General features: G+C 41.2%; 1 protein-coding gene across 2 annotated transcripts in view; it reads left to right on the top strand.

Annotated features, from left to right (window-relative positions):
• The window catches only part of CACNB2 (calcium voltage-gated channel auxiliary subunit beta 2), a 146,478-nt gene that overhangs the window by 89,250 nt on the left and 34,432 nt on the right, over positions 1-22,796 (top strand). The window contains exons 3-8 of one of the 2 annotated variants that reach the window (XM_059909959.1): positions 5,952-6,074; positions 7,972-8,108; positions 11,495-11,571; positions 16,912-16,931; positions 20,410-20,490; positions 20,948-21,006. In XM_059909959.1, the coding sequence (XP_059765942.1) occupies positions 5,952-6,074; positions 7,972-8,108; positions 11,495-11,571; positions 16,912-16,931; positions 20,410-20,490; positions 20,948-21,006 (497 nt within the window). Of the gene's footprint in view, positions 1-5,951; positions 6,075-7,971; positions 8,109-11,494; positions 11,572-16,632; positions 16,767-16,911; positions 16,932-20,409; positions 20,491-20,947; positions 21,007-22,796 lie in introns of both variants that reach the window. The other variant, XM_059909968.1, reaches the window with a different exon arrangement.

Here is a 22,796-nt window from a genome sequence, read left to right as displayed (position 1 = left end):
GCACGTCTGTTAATGACTGGCTCAGATGTCGCTCTCTAGGCAGAGTAGAGCAAGTGGCAGCATGGTGAGAGTCAGAATGGGGGCTAGAGGGCCTGAGTCAGAGCAGAAACATCAGGAAAGTTTGGGAGGGTTCAGTGGACATTGCTGGGCCAGAATATAGTGGTGCTGGAGTCGGAAGGAGGAGGGAGATGAGGAAAGCAGGGGGTTTGCATCCTCGGCAGCCTCCTGCTGTATTTGTAACTAAGTGCAGTCGTCCATCAAATGAAGTCCATCCTGAGAACCATAAACCAAGAGTCATAAACTGACTAAGCCAAGTTGGAATGTTCCCAAAATAACTCTCAGGCTACTTAAAAATCCTTAAAGTTAGCCCACGAAACATTTCACCGTAAGGAACTTGGAGTGACTTTTTCTTACCTTTTTAGGACTGTAGTAGCTGAGGGCTTTAATTCTCCCAATGCAGCGTCCTTGGTGGCACTTTTAGAAACTATGAAACCACGTGTATTTTACTATCTCAGTCCTCTTTGAATGAAAGAGAGCTTTACGTATTGTGAAAAAGAGACGTGAAAAAAGAAAAGTCACATCTAAATAAATAAAAATCATGATTTGATATTGTTATTATTTACTGGACCACAAACTGATTGAAGGGCAAAGATACAGCAATACATGACCTTTATAATGAATGCCTGGAGTTCTAACATGTGACACTGCTCGTTGAATGTTTTACATTTTAAAAAATGGACTAAATTAGGCTACAAGGCAGACTTAGGCCTACATTTTTCCCTTTTTTTGGTACCAAACAATTTGTAGCATTCTGTAAATTATTACTTTCCAGCATTCACAAATTTCACACAGACATCTAAATGCTCAAAAATTGCCATCCATGTAGCCCTTTGAATGAAAAGCAGGCGAGGACTGCAGAAGGAACTCAGGCCTTCAGATGAGATAGTTGGATTTGAAGATCACCTCCATTGCTTGTGGCCCTGGAGAAGTTTTTCTGAAACTCAGTTTCCTCATCTGGGAGGAATGGTTGTTGCCGGGATTAAATTAAATGCAAAAATCTGTGCATAATACACAGCACGGCACTTCGCAGACATCCAAAGTAGTAGCTTTTATCATTTCATCGTAAATCGTGCCATGTCCAAGACAAAGAAGGACCTGGAAGAGGAGAGTAAGGACATCTTTACACCTGTGTCACTCACTCATTGCCTTCTTCTGAAATGTCATTTGAAAACAGACTGCAGACACCAGGGTGAAATGACACAGCCTTAGAGTTTTTAAAGCACTTTTGCATTACTGTCCGGATAACGAGATGCTCCTCTTCTGTAAGTTGGTATTTATTGGCACTTTAGTCTACAAGCTAAGTGGCAGTGAACGTTTAATTCTGTGTCAAAAGGTAGACTACCAAGTACAGGTAGGTGGTTTACCAACCACACTGAGGCTACGTAACGTATACTGGATGGGAGGTACCAGAAAAGGCAGAGAACCAATCTGTTCCCTTTTTCGTTGGCACAGGAGAGGGAGAAGCAAAGGCTGATAGAATTGTGTGCCTCTCCATCACGTATCCGGTCCTCCACAGCTACAAGACAAGTTAGCCAGGAACCCAGGTAGAAGGAGAGAGCAAAACAGACTCCGGCTAGGGCACTGGCCTGAGAATAAAGTTCCCAGGATATGAAGGGGGTCGACTGAAAAGAAAGACAGTGGAATTAAGGGGGTCATATTGTCTCCTCGGTATCCTAATGATTCTGTAGAGTCGGATGAATCTAAATCTGAATCTGAATTTGGATTTAAGTACCATTCACAATAGTCAGTCCTGATGGGACCCTGCCTAGGGCTGAGAGCCACCTTTATATTTACGTTTTCTGCCTTTCTTCCCCTCCAGCCATGATCAAGCCTTTCAGACAAACCTGGGAAGCCCTGGAGTTTTAGAGGGTGGACAAAGAACCCCGCGAAGGGGGGGGAACCTATGACCTGGGGCAGAACCCGCTGCTTGGGGCTCGCGGTTACTTTCAGTCCTGGGGTCTGGACCAACTTCGCTTCCCTCAGTGCCCAGAACACCTTCTGGGTCCCAGCACGCGTTAGAGCTCTGGTCAGTCACCACGGTCCACTCTGACCTGGTGTTCCCGTGAGGCCTCTGTAAGGACCCAAGGTTTCTGGGCTCTTATTTGTTCTTGCTTCTCAGGACTTTGCTTTATCTTAATAAGGGAGCAAAAAAAGAGAGTAAATGGGCCACTGGCCTCAAAAAGTAAATGCCCCGAGCATCCATGAGAGTCACCAATTGTTATGATGGACGACATGAGAGGGAAGTGGTCCCAGGGCCCTGATGAGAGAAGTGATACTGGAAAACCAAAACAGTACGGCAGGCTTCCGGACCGAAAGTGAGCCAGTGAGGGGCAGCCGAGGGGGGAGAGCCCTGAATGATGGCAGGAGGAAGTCCTATGAAGACCTTGAGCATATACTGAGTCGGCCAAACACGCAGATGTCAACTTAAATCAGGATACGTTTGATGAAAAATAGTTTCATGGGCTTAAAAATTCAAAGAGTCTGTAAGGGATGTTCCCTTGGGACTTCAGGTTGGTTTCAAAGAAAAAGAAGCCTCTGTGTCTAAGGGCTAGCAAAGAAAATCAGAACTAGACAGATCGGACGCAGCAAGTAGAGAGGGTCCTATACGCAGCATGAATATGGGGAACCGTACCGTTTCTCATACCTGAGAGAATGTGAAAGGGTCCATGCTGGAGAGAATTCTTGGCTATATCTTGAACATGAGTGGTTTAGCGTGCATCCCGTGGCAGGCGTTAACCTGTGTTAACTAAAGAGTCCATGCTGGAGAGAATTCTTGGCTATATCTTGAATATGAGTGGTTTAGCGTGCATCCCGTGGCAGGCGTTAACCTGTGTTAACGAGTTTGGTGTGAGGTGTGTTGCAATGCAGAGCACAGGGGAAACCACTGGTTCTGAGCCTTAATAGATGAGTGACTATTGGGAAACATTCATGTACGTACGGTCGTTCTTTTAGTCTAGAGAAAATGCTCATGTGCTGAGCTCACTCTATGTACCAAACAGTAGCCTAGCCTTGGAAACACGCTCCGTGAGATTAAAGGAATCTGTTCAGACTACGCTCCCTGTAAATGAATCAACATTCAAACCCAGGTTCATCTAAAACCCTCTGTTCTTGAAGCCACATGAGTGGAATTGATGTAGATGATATCTTCCATATCATAGATGTGCTGCTTAAGCTAGATGGAGCTGAAGTGAGTTCAGTGAATCAGAAATGACATCGTCGATTGATCCCCTTTGGTCAGCATCCTGCCTCTTTCTCTCAAGCTGATAAGCCTTCTTATCTTCCCTCCACTCTGTCTATTCTCCATTCTAAGTTAGAAATATAGTTCCTGAAGTAAAGACATTGAGGGACGGGGTTCTGCTTTCTTCTCTCCTACCCGTACGCTCTGTAAAGCTGATTCCTGTATGAAGCTCCTTGTCTAAGGGGAGCATGGTTGATGATAGGAGGGGAGCCAAAAAGGGAATTCCACATTCTGAATTGAAGTCTTAATCTAAGAACACAAAACCATTATCTGTGGCCCCGCTTATTATAGGCTAACCTTTACCACCCCTTTATTTCTTTTTTCTCACTGTTCCCTCTTCCTACTCCAGTGTCTGAAAAGTTGGTCTTTGGATAAAAGACAAGAGATTTTCGTGGGATCCTCTGTAGAGTTGTACATTTAAAATTTATGTCTTCCAGTGGTAAAAATATATATATATATAGGCTACACTTAAACTCTGTATCTTTTTAAAATTTTTTAAAAGGTCCCTGAGAGAGACGAGAGATCATGTCAAAAAAAAAAATCTTGGATTTATATTTTTGGGATCAGAAACTTTCTTGAATAATGGATCAATATACTCAAGAAAATGCTATTTCTAGTAGTAAAACTGAGTCTGATTAAGACTGCATCTTATGGAAAAAGGCACCAACATATACTGCTGGTTGCAGTTTAAAATGGCACAGCCCATCTGGACAGTAGTTTGGAACAGAATTTTAAAAGGTCTTGATAACCCATGGCTTGCTCATGCTACCTCTGGGAATGTGTCCCAAGGAAAGAATTCTAAATAGAAAGAGGCTTTTCATACAGAGATTTTTCAAAGCAGAATATTTATCATAGTGAAAAAAGTTTTAAACCCAGATGTCAAAAAAAAAGTGTTGAATGGTTGAGGTAATTTTCTTAATGGTAGATTTTTTTTTTAAATTTATTTATGGCTGTGTTGGGTCTTCGTTTCTGTGTGAGGGCTTTCTCTAGTTGTGGCAAGTGGGGGCCACTCTTCATCGCAGTGCGCGGGCCTCTCACTATCGCGACCTCTCTTGTTACGGGGCACAGGCTCCAGACGCACAGGCTCAGTAATTGTGGCTCATGGGCCCAGCTGCTCCGCGGCATGTGGGATCCTCCCGGACCAGGGCCTGAACCCGTGTCCCCTGCGTTGGCAGGCAGATTCTCAACCACTGTGCCACCAGGGAAGCCCCAATGGTAGATTTTTAAAAGTCTATCATCTGTTAAAACCAGATGCGTGATAAGTGGCTCCGCCCTCTCTTCAAAATATGCCCTCAGTTATTTTTGTTTAAAATAGAGAATGATGCCCTAAAAAAATAAATAAAAATTTAAAAATTAAATAAATAAAAATAAAAAAGTGTATCACCTGAAAAACTACTATGTTAAGAATTGGGTAAAAATTGGGTAAGAATTGGGTAAAATATTATGATTATAGCTATGGGAATCAAAAATTTTTTTTTAATTTCAGGAAAAAATGGAAATACTATCACACTATCAAGAATTGTGTTTCAGTGGTAGAACTATAGGCAACTTTTATTTCTATTTTTTTAAGTTTTGTATTTCCATATGAGGAGCAGCCCCTCTTATATTTTTAATTAAAAAGCGTAAGGGATGCCAAGAATTGCATTTCATGTCTTCAGTCCACTTCCTGTCCACTGTGCCCATGTCTAGAACCTGGTCCTGCTTTCCCACTCTGCATAGTGTGCATGGATCTGAGTAACTCCGTGGCTCTTATGAGCTCAGTCCTCAACCCAGACAGTAGTCAGCGAGAATGGATTAACTCAAGTGAAGATGGGTTCTTTCTGTTCTAATTCCCTCTTGTCCTTCGTGAGCAGTCCCGATGAAGAGCTCTTTGAATAGGAAGAACCTGCTCAGAAGAAATCCACTTGCCCACAATGCGAAAGAAACACAATGCCAGTTAGAGCAATACCTCTGTTTTCACTGTTTCTGAGTTTGCCTGTTTTTTCACCTTGTGATTAAACAGGTGTTGCCTAGATAGAGGACAAATATGTATGTGTATATTTGCAAGGCATCAAATAATGAAGGATAGCTTAATGAATGTTATCATCTTTAGTGGCTGAGTGAACTCAAGGAGGAAAAATAATAGAATAAAAGGTCATTGCTTTCATGATGGCCAGCAGCCATGAATATAGTGTTTGTAGTCATAAGATATATTCCGTGGTTCTTTCTTCATCCAAAACATTGTACCTTTTGGAATTATGCCATTTATTATTAATTAGAGAACATGTTTGGGGTGGAGATGGCAGTGGCTAAGTCTTTTTCACTGAAACACAAGAACTGGGCATTTCAATTCTGTGTATTTTTCCTGATTTCCATTTGCTACAAGCTATTATGTTGTAAACTCATATTTCAGTAGTTCATCTTCACCTTCATTACTTGTAATGCTTTCAAAGAGCACAGCGGCCTTTTTCTAGTTAGGAAATGGGTAGTATAGCTGAGCGCTTGAAGGTTTGTAAATACTAATAAGCTGTTTTGTGATAAAGAACCAAAGTTGGGAAAAGCAACAACAGTGACAACAGTTATTCAGTGTATGTTTGTACTTTGAGGGGGAAAGAGAGGGAACGCTGTTTTTTCTTTTTTTTAATTTTTTTCTCCCTTCCTTTTCCCATTTTAGACAAAGCCCGTTGCATTTGCAGTCCGGACAAATGTCAGCTACAGTGCAGCCCATGAAGACGACGTCCCGGTGCCAGGCATGGCCATCTCATTCGAAGCAAAAGATTTTCTGCATGTTAAGGAAGTAAGGAGAATAATTGGAATTTCTATCCCCATGAATTTTTTACCTTGAAGCATCATTTCTTACTTCTCATTGCTGTGAAATAGCATGGCGTGTAGCTGTGGTTGGATAACATACACATGAAATCAGTGCCTCTCAAGCTTTTCTAATATAAATATAACCTTTTTAAAGAAGAAAAAAGTCACAGGCCTCTTGGAATAACCTCAAGGCTCCCCTGGGCTCTGTGACCCAGAAATTGAGAACCACTGGAGTAGACGATCCTTTTTTTATACGTAACCTGTACTTTTTGTGTTAATGTTTAACCTTGACCGTGTGTCATTTTCCCCTCGTGTCCCAAGTTTAACCATCTGGGGAGGGTTTAATAATAGTATCTAGAATTCATGATCTCTCCTCTCTGCTAGCAGGGTCTAAACTCAGGCCACTTTTGCCCATTCTCCTTCTTTGGTGGTAAATTTCTGCAGGGGAAGGGGAAATGGATGCACTCAGAGCCAACAAGGCAAGAAACAGATATCAGGAACATCCCTTTTCCACCATGCCAAAAGCCTCCACTTTTTGTTAACAATGATTCAATCTGTAAATTGGAAAAATTCACTCTTAATTAAGGTTTATTTTGAGTCAACATTTATCAAATGCCTGCTTTGCAGAACACTGTATGAAATGGCCAGAAATTCCCCTTACATGATGTTCTAGGTGTGTGAGTATGAGGTTTTCTTGAACCTGCAGGAATTTACAATTGGGGCACTTCCATCTGGGGACAGTCTCTCCTAGGGAGCATTTGTAAAAAAATTTTTTACGGTTCTAAGGATTTTTTTTTAAATTTTATTGAAGTATAGTTGATTTACAATGTTGTGTTAATTTCTTCCGTACAGCAAAGTGATTCCGTTTTACACATATATATATTCTTTGTCATATTCTTGGAGAGGGAGTAGGGGAGGGAAGGAATGGGAGTTTGGGATTAGCAGGGGCAAACTATCATATATAGGATGGAGCATATGTCGGTTTAACTGCTCAGGCACTAAAGGCTGTAAGCAAGAGGTGATAACCGCCAATGAAAAGAGACAAGAGAATGTAGAGCCTGCCATTTCTTTAACTTTTCAAAAGAGCTGTTATTTCTATTTGGCCAGGAAGGGGAGACAGCAAAAAATTTCTGAAGTATGGCATATGCCTAGAATCTCACTTTACAACAGGAAGTTAGATGAATCCAGGCTCTCATCCCCAAGGGCTGATGCTTAGAGAAGAAGGAAAAGAAAAACAGAGTGGATATTCTTCTTTGAAATGTTCGAGAACAGGCTTGAAAAATACTATTCAGCCGAGGGACATCAAACAGTATCCTAAAGATTTAGGATAGGTATTCCAGGCACAAGAGAGAAATTGCCAACATCCACATAAGTGGAGAAGTCATTTGTGAACGCCGGACTGTGGTCATTATAAACCTGTTTGCACAAAGGTAAATTTTGCTCTGACTTCAAATATTTCATGTCGATGTCAATATTTATCACTCACTCTTAATACTTCTAATTAATCTGATTATATAAGAGGAAGACCTCTGTAACGCTCCCTAGTTCCTGCTAGTCTCTTGTCAGGAAGACCTGTTAATCTTTGAACAAGAAGAGTTTATCCTACTCATGGTGCCAGCAGCTGCAGTGGAATTCAGGAAAGTCTCAAGGCCAGGAAAGTGAAGGCAGAGTCAAGCGGGAGATGGATTGTTGAGCTCCTGGAAAATACTTTGCTCTTAGCGTACTCAACACATGAACAGGGTTTCTTGACTTGAGATATTTGAGTTCACTGTAATTGCCATAATACTTATCTCCAGTGAAAATGGTTAATGGGGAAGAAAAAGGATGTGAAGATTTGTTTAACTTCTGTGCACTGATTTTAACAATTTTGATTTTCCGTTTAGAAATTTAACAATGACTGGTGGATAGGGCGATTGGTTAAAGAAGGCTGTGAAATCGGATTCATTCCAAGCCCAGTCAAGCTAGAAAATATGAGGCTACAGCATGAACAGAGAGCCAAGCAAGGGAAATTCTACTCCAGGTAGGAGAAAAATATCAAGTGTTTGTGTCAGAGTTCAGACTGTACTATCATTCGTGTACCGTCAGTTGCTGTATTCTATAATCTTTATTATGTGTTAAAAAGCAGACTGGTGAGAGCATCACAAATCCTGCATTTAAAAAACTTCATCCAGCCTCTCATTTTCATCCCCTTCTGGAGAGAGTCAAATTAAGTATTATCGTGAATGAAAAGAGCTAAGGTCATAGAGTATTAAATTCAGGCTTCAGTGCAGAGGAAATTCTGAAGTTTAATCTTTTGCTGAAAATACTCTGGCATCGAGCAATCCTGGTGACTAATCCCAATGTCCACAGCTGCCTGGCATGGCGGAAAGACGTTTCAGAAATGACCATCTCACATTTCAGCAAAGAGCAGCTCTCATGGTCTTTTAATTTCATTTTCACTTAAGAAACTCAATTTTCAGTACTACCCACTGCTCAACACTTAAAGGGAAACTTAGTAAATTGTCATTGCAGATAGCAATTAGATGAGTTATGTAATAGGCTAGGGCCAAATGATTTTTTTCCTGGGATTCTTGAGGCTGTGTGCCCCTCACTAGAATCATTAGAAGGGCTCCTCAAATATGGAGTGAATTTTAAATTGACCCCCCTGCAGACAAGTCCAAGAACATGGTTTGCTTTTCCCTGTGGAAGGATGTGTTACTGGCAAGTCTTATCTTTAATGTGAGTAGCTAGGCTTCTGTTTTCTGAAGCTCACATTTTATTTTTTTCCATAGTAATGCAAAATTCTTTGTCAATGACCATATATCAGTGTTAGCAAGAATTTTTCCAAGTGCCCACAAACAAGTCAAATAGAAGATGCTTTGTGGTTTGGAACACCCATCTTCATTCACTAGTATTTTATAACTCTCAGGCTCTTTTAGTTCAGATGGATTCTTCCCTTTTTCAAGACCTCTAGCCCATATTTGACTTTTATTAATCCCTGGGTTATTGGGGACCCTCAGATTGTGAATGCATTTAGTCATATAAAAGTAGATGCGTGTAGATATACAAAGCTTGGGCATTTTTCTTCTAGGACGTTGAAGATCTGATACCATTTATTTGATTTCTAGTCTTGTATTGGCTTTATTGTATCTTTTTCTATTCTCTGTATTGATAATGGTTTCTTAATACTAGTTAATAAAATCTTTCTGTGCTTCTTCATATACAAACTGAGAAAGGAAAACTACTTCTCAAGGAGTAGGATGGGAGACATTTTTGCCAAATTGTTAAGAAGGCAGGGTTTCCTTTGCCTCCCAGCTGGGGAATCCCTGGTCTAGCCGTTAGCGATCAGCTCAGCTTTATAAGAACCTACAGGAATGGTAGGTATTTGGGCCTCCTCTTCGCAGATGAGGAAAGAGGCTAAGAGAATTTAGGGAACTTGACCAAGGTTGCACAGCAAGTAAGGTAGAATCAGGATGTAAACAAAATCAATCTGTCTGTAGCTTGACCTCAGAGGCCTTTGTGCTGTGAAATCGTGCAACCAGGGCCTGACCAAGCAAGCACAGAACAAATCGTTATTATTATTGCCATCTGTTATTATTTACTGTATTAGCCGTATTGTTTTGCTATTGCATTTTTTCCTTAAAGAACTATAAATTATCTGTATTTGCGTAGTGTAACACCTCATACCTATTCTAAGGAACTCGTTTACCTTTCCTATAACCATATTCATTTTCCTTTGATTTTCTGGATTTTATTTTGTCCTGTCTCTTTACCTAAGCTTTTGCCTACGTAGGGGAAAATACTTCTTCTTGTTTTCAGAGGTTTTTACATTTGTCTCCGAACATTTTAAATACACTTATGTTTTGAGGGCATAACTAGAATTCAGCAGTATTATAAAACTCAGATGTGTAAATTATAAAAAATCAGCAGAAATCAAAGGCAGTAGAATTGGAGCACAGCTCAAGAACATAGCATTTTTATAGAATTAAACATGAAGGGCAAATTTGCATTCTGAACGTTTTAACTCTTTGCAATGTTTGTCACAATTTTACACAATTCAAATAATGCTTTGACTGTTATGGAAATTCGAAGAGAATGTAAAACAAACCCAAGTTTGAACTGGAAATAGACTTAGCAGTTTAGAAAAAGAAAAAAAAAAAAAAAAAACTTGTGGAAGAAAATGCTTTGGTCTTGGTAATGGGTATTCTTGTATAACTGCCAGAAATGGCTTCTCTAAATACCACTGTTTATTACTTTTACATATCATCTGGTATCCTTATTAAACGTGCTGGGATATCTTTTAAGAACCTTAAAAAGATACAGAGGGCTCCTGGTTCTTGCTTAAAGCTTTTGATGTTTGTCTTTTTTACACATTAAAATGCCAGAATGGTAGCAGTAAAATTCAGCCTGTCACTGGTATTTTAGTGGAACTTATATTTTCATACTAATATTCATGAAATAGTAAATACATGTATATATTTACAAAATATTAAATATCACCCTTGGATGCATAGACAATGTAGCGGATTCTTTCCACTAGACCCTGGCTTGGCTATGACAATAAATATTTGGCCATGAGACTGTCTTGCTGAAATTCCGTGTCACTCTTTTAAAATGTTCCTTTCCATCCACCTCTGTGAAGGGGCCGTGTGGTGTATTATTTAGCACGCTGGCCACTGGTAAAAACATAAATGCCACTGTTCTAATATTAACCCCAAAGTTTCTGAGACACTGAAGCGTGTCTTGGATTAATGGTAGAATTTGGTAGTTCTGAAGTATATGCTGTTCAGATGGTTCCTAAATGAACCAAGCTGAATCCTCCACGTTCAGCCATGCTTGAGGAATGTTCCAGATACACTCTGAGGGTTAAATCATAGAACACTTTCTCGTGTTCCCTCGTGTGTCTTTTAAAGGTTGGCAGGTTTTAGCATAGCTGTGTTGTTGGGGATTTTTTAATAGGTTGCTTGTAAAAACTTGAATACTTTCCATCTTAGTACACTAAAAAAGAAGCCAGCTAAGACAAAGGAGCAGGAGCCCAACAAGAGTTAAACAAGAAGTTTGGCTGTTAGCCTGCAGGTTTGTGCACTGCTTCCGAGAGTCTTGAAAATAAGAAGCAGAGGAAATCTTTGCTCTTATCTGTCTGGGATCCTGGCAGAGAATTTGAGGACTGCAGCAAGTACCCAAGTTTTCTTCCATTCTCTCAGGGCCTTTTCAAATTAATCCTTGAATTTGCAACAGAGACCTTGACACGGCTGTGTCGAGGACTCTAGGAGTCTCCACTGGGAAATTACTCTTTGCCTCCTTGGAGGCAAGACAGATTTAAAGTTCAATAAAAACATAATGAGTAATCATGTTTATTGAGCATTACAAATGTTTTAATCTCCGAAGTAAGTGTCAGTTGTAATATAAATTTTTGCTTTACTCCAGTAAATCAGGAGGAAATTCATCATCCAGTTTGGGTGACATAGTACCTAGTTCCAGAAAATCTACACCTCCATCATCTGGTAAGTAGGTAGTAAGTGCTGAACAGTACATACTGCATTTCATGCTTTCCTCCATCTTTACCTAGTTGTGTGAGTTTCCATAGACTGAATTACTAGGTTAACCCTTGAGATGTTCAAAGGGATCAGAAATGAGAATGGCCACCTGGAGGTAGGAACAATTTGGGCAACTTTTTTTCTGGCTTTGAAAGAAAAGAAACAGTGTCAGTGTGTTCACTGCTTAGATGATCAAAGTGATGAGCGGATTTGACTTTCTAGCCCTGCCCTCCGCCATGGTCCCCGGCAGTGTCATGGGCAGTAAATGGATGAACATCCACTTGCAGCCACGCTTGTAGGAAGAGTGAGTACTGATTTCTTTCCAAAGTGCTGAAGAAGGACACCAACATACATGTGAATTTCAGATAAACAATGAATAATACTTCTAGTATGAGTCAATATTGTACAAGACATACTTGAAAATTTTTTCATTGTCTAGCTGAAATTCATTAACTGAATTTGTATTTGCTCAATCTGGCAACTCTGCTATTCTGTGTTGAACTTGGACTTCTATATACATAGGAGACGAATTGGTCGAATTGGATGAAAACCCATGATCAGAGTCTTAGTTTGCGAAGAGGTGCAATTGAGAGTCAGAGTAACATGATAAGGGTTGGCCAGTGGAGCTTTTGTGTATTTCTAGGAAGCTGGAAGTGGGAAGAGGTCAAAGACAGAGAAGCATGCATCTGTGGAGAAGTCAAGGAACAACGTAGTTGCAATCTGACTGCCTTAAGAGCAGGATCCCCCTGGTTACTGATGATCGTGCCTTGTTCCTGGATGCTGGCAGCTTTTAGAGACAATCCCGGGCTTCTTAGTAAAAACTAGAGGACCTGTGGAGTGAGCAAAATCTGAGCACAATAAGAAATAGTTTTAGAAGGCATCCTGATTTCCAAAACCATGTAGTTACAACTAGCAATAATTCTGAGTTGCCCAAAATTAAGTAAAATAGTATGTTTGAAATGAAGCATCGAGATCCTTTAGGTATGATGTGAGGTTGATGTCTTCTCTTGATGGCTGGTGAGTAGATATTCCCTGAATGCCCAGGTGAAAGGGGGCTTATCTCTGCTCCTTCTCAAATGGGTGGAGTTGCAGGGATTATGATACAAACCTTATACTCTTCCTCTATGTCTTCAAAACTGTCCCGGAGAGTCCTGAGGACTGTCACGAGGCTCCAGAAATGGGAAAATGCCAGTTCACATTGTGATAAAGTAGCAGCTCCACCCCCAGATTGTCAACCCCACTTCCGTCACCCAGGAGGGGTTTTCCATTCCCTTTAAGCGAAATGTGGCCTTCTCATCGTTTCGGCCACATAATGAGACCTGGCACGTGCAGCTTGAAGGATAAGTTAGTGTGTTTGGAAAATAACATTTCATTTTTGTAGCCAGATGTTAGTCATTCCTAAACATCAAGTTCAATTAAGAGTTTCATATAATACAGATGATTTTTTATTCAATGTCCTGAGATCAACCATAGTGGAAAAGAATATAAAAGAGGAGATATATATATATATATATATATATCGGAATCACTTTGCTGTACAGCAGAAATTAACACAACATAGTAAACCAACTATACTTCAATTTAAAAAAAGACAAGTTAACTACGAATTATATTCTTTAAAACATGGATAATTTTTGTTTTCGGAAAACAATCTCTCCATCATCTTTGCCTTACAATGTGGAAGTGTTGACATTTTTACTTGGTAAAAAAAATAAAAAACACAGTGTAAAGAAAAAAAGGAGATTGTAAACTTTACTCCCTGAGTTTTATACAGACACAGGACTTTGGAATCACTTTTCTGAATCCCAAGAGTAGAAAACACTGTGACTAAGTGAACAGGAAATATTAACCAACTGCAAAATGTATAATAGGTCCATCAGGCTCCTGCTATAACTTTCGTATCAATACTACAACTTACTTAACTGAAGACATCAGAAAATTCTACAGAGAGAGTCCTCCATCCCGCCTGCAGGGAAACCTGCCTAATCTATCAAATGTGGATGGCCTCCGATTATCATTATCATCTTTGTTTCCCGAGGCCCTACCTACGATTCACCTCACTCATTGCGAGACTAAAGAACAGAAGCATTTGCCCGGAGTAAATGTAATTGGAGGTTCTCCAGGATGTGGAAAAGGAAAAATTTCCACCTCACCCCTGGGGAGTGAGGTAGTAGCTGGTTGCACAGCGCATGCCCCATACCTACACATGTGTCCGCACGCACTGCCCCAGGATGCCACTCAACTCGACCCAACTGTCTAAGATTACGTTTAAATTTAGAGTTCAAAAAATGTTCCCAAGGGTCTCTGCCCAGATAAATAAATAAATAAATAATTTTTAAACTGAAGCGTGCTAGTGAAGAAAAGAAGCTATTTTTTAAAGGAAGCAGTTTTTCCCAAGTAAATACTAATAAGGTTTGCCAAGGTATGCCAATGCAAGTATGAAATTAGAAAGGGGAAAATCTCACATCTCTCAGTATAAGGAGAACCATCTGAGCCTAATAAAGTATACAGAACTATGAAAAGAGTTGAAGGTGCTTCTTAACGCATAGTAAACTTCTTTAACGTGTTCTGAAAGTAGCCAAATGTTTTAGGATTCTGTGTCTCGGGGCAAACCCAGATGCTTTTAGATTTCAGTTAACCAAAATCAGGACTAGTAAATTGCAAAGTCCTCAGTTTGGGATTTTGAGCCCTTGTGTCCAAATACAGGTAAGTTTCAAACCTGACTCAGGCTTTGTGAGGGGGCAGCCAAATATCTGGGCAATGGCGCAGCTCAACTTATTACGCGTTTCCACTCTTCCTTTAAATAAAAAACCCAATGGACAAATCATAAAATTCAGTTCATGAACTTTGCCATCCCAGGGTCCTGTCAACGCTGACAGGCCATTAGGTATCCTCAATTTCAGAGAGGCTCTCAAGGGGACTGTCCCTTGAATGTGGCCTTTATAAGCCCCATAAAAGACTAGAAAGGTAGGAGCATGTGGGAATTGACCACCAAAAGGGAAACTTGTTTGATTTGGCTTAAGGCATACAATAGGAATAATGAAGAACTGAGCCAGATCCTCTCCATCTTATCCAGGAAGACATGAATAACATGCTCCCTAAATTGGGATTCAAGGAAAAGCATCATCGGGTGGTATACAAGTCAGCATCAGTTCAAACCACTGGGCACATTTCATAATGTCTCCACTGTACAACACGTGCTGAACCTCTTAGCTTATGCAAAGGCATAGATGGGGCAAGGAGAAAGGCATATTTGCCAGGTATGCCTAACTATATACCTGAAATGAACTCATTCTGTTATGACTGTCACTGGAGGAAAAGCGTCCTTACCTCGTCTTCATGCAAGCAAGAGCTGACATTTGCAACACTGTGCTAACAATGTCAGGTGTTCGCTCCATCCCAGCGTTTCGACCTAATCAAACGAAGAGGAACAATTCAACAGGAGAGCCTAGTTTTCGAAAGGCTGAGTGAATCATCTAATATCCGTAATAACTTCAACACTGAAAAATAACGTGATGCCTGTCAGATGATCTCCAGTCATTTGGAAAGGTTCGGGGCGGCTGTCATGAGCACCAGGGCAGCTTATGTTTCACAGGGAATGGAAACTAAGGTTTTGCAACTCTGAGCCGTCCGTCCTTTCACAATAGTCATTTGGTCCTTAAGTCTCAATGTACTGTGGTTTTTGTTAAAGAGAGCTACATGTGTGATATGATGCTTTCCTGGGACGAGTAGATTTCTTCTTTTCTTCTTCTACTTGACCTCACCTAAAGGACACAATAATTTTCTAGTGAGCTCAGCTCTGTAATATCTTCCTGAATCCTGACACTGAGGACACGAGCCCACTTGGGAAGCTTAGGGAATTGGATGAGGGCACCGGGATTGCGGCAGGACCTCGGCCGGAGAGTCGTACAGCATCACAGAGGCAGAAGAGCTAGATTCCAAGTTTTCACCAAAAACAAGTCCCTTCAACTCTGAGAATTTCTTTTCAATCTTGAAAAATAAGAGAGTTGCAGTTGATTTTCTCAAATGCCTTCCAGCTCTGATTCTACCGAGTATCAAATTCTCTACTGATCACGTGTGGATGCACTGTATAAACCTCACAGTGAGATGCTGGATCTTTTTTCATTGGAGACTTAATTCTCCAGTGCTCTGTTTTCAGGGCCCGTGAGTTATAAAGTTGAAAACACGTGGAACCACAAATCTAAACCCCTCATTCTCCAGATGAGGAGGTCGGTGGCATATTCTCTCGGGTCTGCCTGCCCTTCTCACTGCCTCTCATGTAAACCCAGTGAGTTTATATAACATCATCGGGAGGCGCCTTAGGTCGTTGTATAAGATTCATTTCATTTGGACATCATTGGATCCAGTGGTTTCTAATTAGTCTTCAATCAGGCCTGCCTCGGAGGTGCCCACATTATCGTGAAATCATTTTAATCTGGTCCATCCTGGTCCCTCCAGAATCATTTGCCTTGTGTATAACTTCTTTGTGTTGCTGGGTTTAGGATTTTCTATTCTCTCTTTCCCTCAAGTGCCTGTTGTAATTTCGGTGAACCTTTTCACACTGCCCTTATTTTCACACAAAACCGAGCGCAATAAGAAATCAGAGGCACAATGTGATAAAGGTTTCCCATGTAGTTGCTGATTATCTGAAAGCTGGTTTAAGCTCTGGGAAGAAGTGAAGGTGTTCTGTCCTGTTACTCATAGACAGTTGATTTGGAAAATATCAATATTATATTTGAAACAAAACTACAAATTAAAAACTCGTTTCTCTGAAAAATCTTACTCGAGAGATTTAGCATGAAACTGATGTGTCCAAGCACACAGATATTATGAGAGCATCTTTCTGTTTGATTTGATTACGTTCTTCATGTGCTTTACCTTGAAATTTTACTTTGTTTACTGTGTTGAGCACTCATGATAGATCTCTGACTGTGGTTAGTTTTGTTTGCTTTTCGTTTTATTTTTTTGATAACCGATTTTTCCTCTCCTGTCTACCTGATGATTTTTGAATTGTTTGTCTGTATATAGCTATAGACATAGATGCAACTGGCTTAGATGCAGAAGACAATGATATTCCAGCAAACCACCGCTCCCCTAAACCCAGTGCAAACAGTGTAACGTCACCCCACTCCAAAGAGAAAAGAATGCCCTTCTTTAAGAAGGTAACATGAACTTCCAAGCTTGCGTCTGTCCACGTGCTCGACTGCACTACGTCACATTTCTAGTCCTGTGGACTGTCTGCGTCCTTGATAAAGCCAATAACATGCATGCTTTGTTATTCTTTGTTTCTTTTCCATGCTGCTGTAGCTAAGCAGAAGCAGAAATCGGTAAGTTCACATTGACATAAGCTGTGTTTATCCTGCCCCTGGCATCATTAGCATTCAATCCCACAGTTTTATTCAATACAATCAGTTCTGTCCTATGAAAAGAACCTACCAAGCCGCTAACTGAGTCCATGCATTTTCCAACCAACTAAATTCAGTGAGTGACCTGTGAAAGCACCATTGCAGTACTTAGCCTTTTTGATGGAATAATATCTACCCCCCAAGGGCATTCGTTCCAACATTCAAGGAACGTCAAACGCTGACACCTCCATGAAATGCACCTCTCTTGTGCATGCTTCTGTCTCTGTCTCTCTTTTCTGCAGAAATTTAACTGATCATCAAGCCTATTAAAACCATCATTAGATTCTGATTTATGATATCCAGATACATAGCTTGTACTAAAACATTTTTTTCAATTCTTCAATTTTTAATTTAGTCAGCATTTAGACTTCTGACGCACTAGGTGCAAAATCTGCCGATGAACAAGACCAGTGGGAAACTGCAGGCTTGTTTTGGCGGTTTACTGTGAGTTTCTCCTATTGTCATATATAAACCCTCTCCCGATGTTACTCAGACCTCAGCGTCCCCCATCAGACGGCGGCGCGGTGGCTATGCGTAGAGCCTTTGCCACTGGCTGACCAAGATGCTACCCAGTGATGTTCTTTGTCTCCTGACTGGAAACTGGGGTATTGCTGTGCTCCACGGATTCCAAAGTCTGTTTCCTCCAGCACATTTTGTAGCTCCAAAGCACTATTTTCTAAGGATACCTCCCCTACAATCCCCTTCTTTCCTTCCCTTCTTTTACACACCACTGCCCACCGCCCGCTGTGCTGTGCTGTGCTGTCTTTTTAGAGTTATTCTTTGTGACGTCAGCAAGTCCGGCACAACCTCTCATGGCACGCAGGGGTGGAGTGGAATCTACTCCCCCTTCAGCTGTCCACGCCCTGAGCTCTTCTCTGTGCACAAGGATTCTGCCCTGTGGAGGAACTCTGAGTCATCAGTGAGGTGTCAGATGCTGAACTGTGTTTCGGGTTTTTTTTTTTTAAGTAAATTATGGTTGCTTTCATCATGGAAGACCTAGCCACTCCAGGCACAAACTGAGACACCTGGATTTTTGTGTGAACACCGAGAGCCCCAGCTGGATGTCCATCCACGACAGTGGGTCCATTTCTGTGGTCCTGTCTTCTTGTCACGGCTAAAACGTGCAGCCACATGACTAACAGTGTTCAGAGCAGCAGAAACCTAGAAACTCAGCATTGCTCGGCTGCTCTGGGCTTTACAGAACAGCGACAGGAACGAAAACCACGTTCGTTGATAGGTTTTTGAAGTTTGCTGACTCTTAAATTCCAAAATTTGAAAACTGTTTATCGTAGTTCTTCCACTAAATAATTGGAACACATTACACTTAGCAGGAAAGGATAGATAAAAAGGATGGTGTCATGACCCATAGAGCACAAAGTACCAATATTCCATCAAATAAGGTAATTTCTGCTACCCTACTGATAAAGAGGCTGATTGATTACCAGCATGGGTGACACTTTGCTAGTTTGCAGTCACATATCGAAGGAACCCAAGACCTGTCCAATACTGGGCCACTGCATATTTAAAGACTTGAAATAAAATTTCTTGGGAGCTGTTCCTAAAATGCGTGCAACTTATAACAGTGGAAAAGGTATTCTTAGACTGCATAGTTATAAGGACTTGGTTTCTAAACACTTTCAACATGATCCCAGGTGGTATAAATGCAATAATTTCATGAATTAATTTGATGAATTAATTTAATGTAATCATTTCATGAATATGCTTATGATGCCTTCGGCACTGGTATTCATTCTTCTTATGTTATTGATGATGTGGTCAGCTTCAATGTAGAGTTCAGAAACCAAAAGAAACAACCTGAGATGCAATGATAAGATTGTTTTCCATGTTTTAGGTTGCTTTTAGAGTGGTGCTTGTGTGGCATTTGTGCTGTCACTGTATTATGTTTGTCTTGGTTTTTTTTTTCTTCTTCTGTTTAAAAATGTATTCTACCTTGATTGTGTCTATTAAAATTCATTTTGAACACTAAAGTTTTCAGCAGTAAAATCTGACAGCACAGTCACAGTAATATTTTCTCGCCTCGGATTAGATTGTCTGTGACTATTGGCAAAAGCTCAGATGGAACCTTTTGAATTTGAAATGCTTTTTCATCCCCTCCCCCTTCCCCCCAGCAAGTTAAATTCGATCAAAGTCAGAAAGTTCTTAAAGGGCCATTTTAAGCATCAGTGACGTGTTCTTGAGCACCAGCCTGGTGCAATAATGACATTCACATTTGCGATGTGTATCAAATTCTTCAAATAGTTTGGAGATTTTTCTCTGGGTCTGTGTGATTCTTAAAATATATATTTTTTCAGACACTCCTCAATGCAGGAACATTCCTGTCACCATGATTTGTTTATCCCAGTGTCTCAGGCCATAGCTCTTTCTTCTACATTAAAAAAAAAGTCATTTTTTGGGTCACTTTAACATTTCTATTAAAATAGCGGATTTTAAGATCATCAAACAAATGAGTTATCTAATCTTTGGAAAAAGCTTTATTTTCATTATTTTATTGGAAGCAGGAGAGCTGAAAATTGTTGCAAGTTTTAGAAATTGCTACAAAATTTGGTCCTCCCCCTGCTCTTCTAAAAAAGAAATAAATTATTGTGGGAGGGCATGAATTAGTTATGTAACAGAACCTCCTAAACGGTTCTTAAGAAGTATATGAGATGTGCAAGATGACAGTGAAGCTTTTGAGGCCACGGAGGCCTGCTTGGATATATTATCACACACACGTGAACCACCTTCCCTCCAAGGCACATAAACCTTACATTGTGAGTGTTTAAGTTCCAAAAATCTCAAAATGTGAATCCCTCAGCTGTGAATAGTGATCGTGATTCCGTCTACTGGAACAAGCACGCGGGCTCATCTAAACTCTCACAGCAAAATAGAAACTGTCAAGTATTTGGTAATGTTTTGAAATGAGGTTTTATCCAGGTAAGACCAACATCTAAGAACCAGATTCTTTTCTTTGTAATTAACCACGTGAGGTCTGATCGCTCGACTCTTGAGAAAACTCAAATGCCATCTGAAAAGCAATATTAACCTCCAGTCAAGCCTAAAAGCACCTCTCCTGCATGAGGCATGTTTCTGTCTGTTCTACCAACTAGCTTCTGTTCAAAAGCAGCCCTTCCTGCTTTAGGAACGTCAGGAGCGTTTTTTAAGGAGAGCCAGAAAACTGTAGAGAACTCAATCACTTCGAAACGTGAGGGAAATAAACCCACCCAGTCTCGGATTGGGTTTATTTAGAAAAAGAGGCAAGTGAAAAAAAAAAAAAAAAAAAGGAAATGTCTGGAAAGGTAGTGCCTCGTATAGCAGAGTTGAGACAGTACAGGTTATACATAAAATATTTGAGTTGCTGCTGCCTTTTAACCATCTGAAGGCATCTCCTCTCTCTCTGCAGACAGAGCACACCTCTCCTTATGACGTGGTCCCTTCTATGCGACCTGTGGTCCTGGTGGGCCCCTCTCTGAAGGGGTACGAGGTAGGTAGCTGCCCTCTGGAGTACCCTTGACCTTGCATGCTGAACTGCTTTGCAACTCCACCTCCCTCTCCTGACTCTTGAACTTAGAAAAGAGCTGGGGCAGCAAAGCATGTTGTTTTCAAGCCACAGGGTACATTGCTACTTGTTCTGTTCTATTTTGTTTTCTTGGCTGTTGCCTTGTGAGCTACAGTTGACTCAATCTGGAGAGAGAGTAGCACATGCAGAATGACTGAAACCCCTTGCAATATCATTAATTGTCACTCTGAGAGTGAGTTTGGGGATCTTTGTCTTTTTGATTGTTACTGTATCAGAGCTCAGCGACGGAAAACAGGGGCAACCCCACATGCTACTTTTTCCCAGTGGAAAGCCCAGGTGTTCAGACATTCTTAAAGGTAGTAAAATTGTTTTATCATAATTAGTAATATTTTATTGTCTCTTATTGCTTACTCAATTGCAGGTCACAGATATGATGCAAAAAGCATTGTTCGATTTTTTAAAACACAGATTCGAAGGGCGGTGAGTATTTCAGAATTCTGGGTTTTGTGGATTTTTGTTGTGAAGGTGATGAAACCTGGGTGGGACAGGCATGTGATCCCAAGAGGAAACTCGCTTCTGAAGTCTCTGTGGTGACAGGAAGAAAGTTCCGTTCAGTTCGATCGGATTCAGTCAGTATTTGTCGTATTTGCTCGGCACATCGTCAGCTCTCTGTTCTTACACCTTCATCCGTAAGCTGAACTTGGCCAAACCCCTGCTGACGGATCTCACCCTAAATTCATGATCAGCTGGCCCTCAATGCTGCCCAGAAATCATACTCTGTATGCCTCTTCCATGCACTTTTCTACTCTTCTAAAAGGCTTTCACACCATTTCCTCTCTCATCAAACGCTTCTCCTCTCGAGCTCTCCCGGGAACTTGCTTCCTATTCATTGAGAAAACAGAGGCAAACAGAGGAGACAGTCCAAGCGATCCCACCACCACACCCATCCCGCCTTGTGTATTTGCCTGAATGCTCTGCCTTTTCTCCTGTTACTGTGAGCAATGACCAACCCCCTACCTGGGTGCTAGATCCCATTTCCCCATCCCCACACCAACACAGCTATCACAGCCCTGCCCTCTCTCCTCGGCAGTATTTCTCCTTCTAATGGAAACACCATCAGCATATAAAAATGGAGTTGTTACCCCTTTGGCAAAATTTGACCTCATATGCCCCTCTAGCTGTCCCGTTTTCCTTCTTCTCTTTATAGCAACTCTCCTTGAACAAGTTGTGTGTACTTGCTCTCTCCTGAGTCTCTTGAACCTACTCCAGTTACCTCCCCATCACTTACCCCAAACTAGTCACGTCAGATCACCAGTGACCTTCACGTTGATAAATCCAGGAGGGGATCTTCAGCCCTCCTCCTAATCGACATGGCGGACTACTCCATCCTCTTTTAAATACTTCATTTGCTTGGTTTCTAGAGCCACACTTTTCTGGGTTTCTTCTGTCCGATTAGCAGCTCCGTTGTCTCCTTGGCTGGCTCTTCATCATCAGTGTGACATCTTGGAGAGACCAGGGCTGTCCTTTGTCTTCTCTCCTCTATCCACACTCCCTCCTTTGGTGATTCCATTCGACGTCGGACGTTTAAATAGCATTTCTTTGCTGGTCTCTCCTCTGAATCCCAGACCCATATGTCCTACTGTCTGGGCAATATCATCACTGAGGTGTCTCATGGACTTCTCAAGTTTGACCTCCCAACTCCCGCCATCCCTGACCTGCCCCTTTCCGTCTTCCATCTCTCCATCCATACCTCTTCGTCTCTCAGTCCCAAGACCTTCAGCCCTGGAACATGGACTCGTCCTTGACTGTTCTTTTCCCCTTACATTCCACATCCAAATGCTGTTGTCTGTCTCTTCAGAATATATCAAGAATCTCCCCACTTCTCACGCATCCTCTGCTATCCGTTTGGTCTGAGACACCGTCATCTCCTCCCGAGATTAGTGCAATAAATAGCCTCCTAACTTGTATCCTTGCTTCCAGCTTTGCTTCCTTCAAGTCTGGTCTCAATTCACGACCCTGTCACACTGTGAGCTGGATCTCATCACTCCTTTGTTCGGATCCATCAGGTGGCTTCTCTTTCCCTCAGAGTGAAAATCAAAGTCCTTCTAGTGGCCTACACGGCCCTGTATGGTCTGACCATCCACATCCCCACCCCCTCCTTATGTTTGACTGTATCTCGTACTCCATTTCCCTTTGCTCATTCTCTTCCTGCCTCTTACTTCCTTGCTGTCCTATGAGTGTTCCAGACAGTAGATGCATGCCCACCTCGG

This window comes from Balaenoptera ricei, chromosome 2, assembly GCF_028023285.1.
Source record: "Balaenoptera ricei isolate mBalRic1 chromosome 2, mBalRic1.hap2, whole genome shotgun sequence".
Taxonomy (NCBI): Eukaryota; Metazoa; Chordata; class Mammalia; order Artiodactyla; family Balaenopteridae; genus Balaenoptera; species Balaenoptera ricei.
The sequence above is the reverse complement of the archived record's forward strand: the minus strand, read 5'-3'. Positions and strand labels throughout refer to the sequence as shown.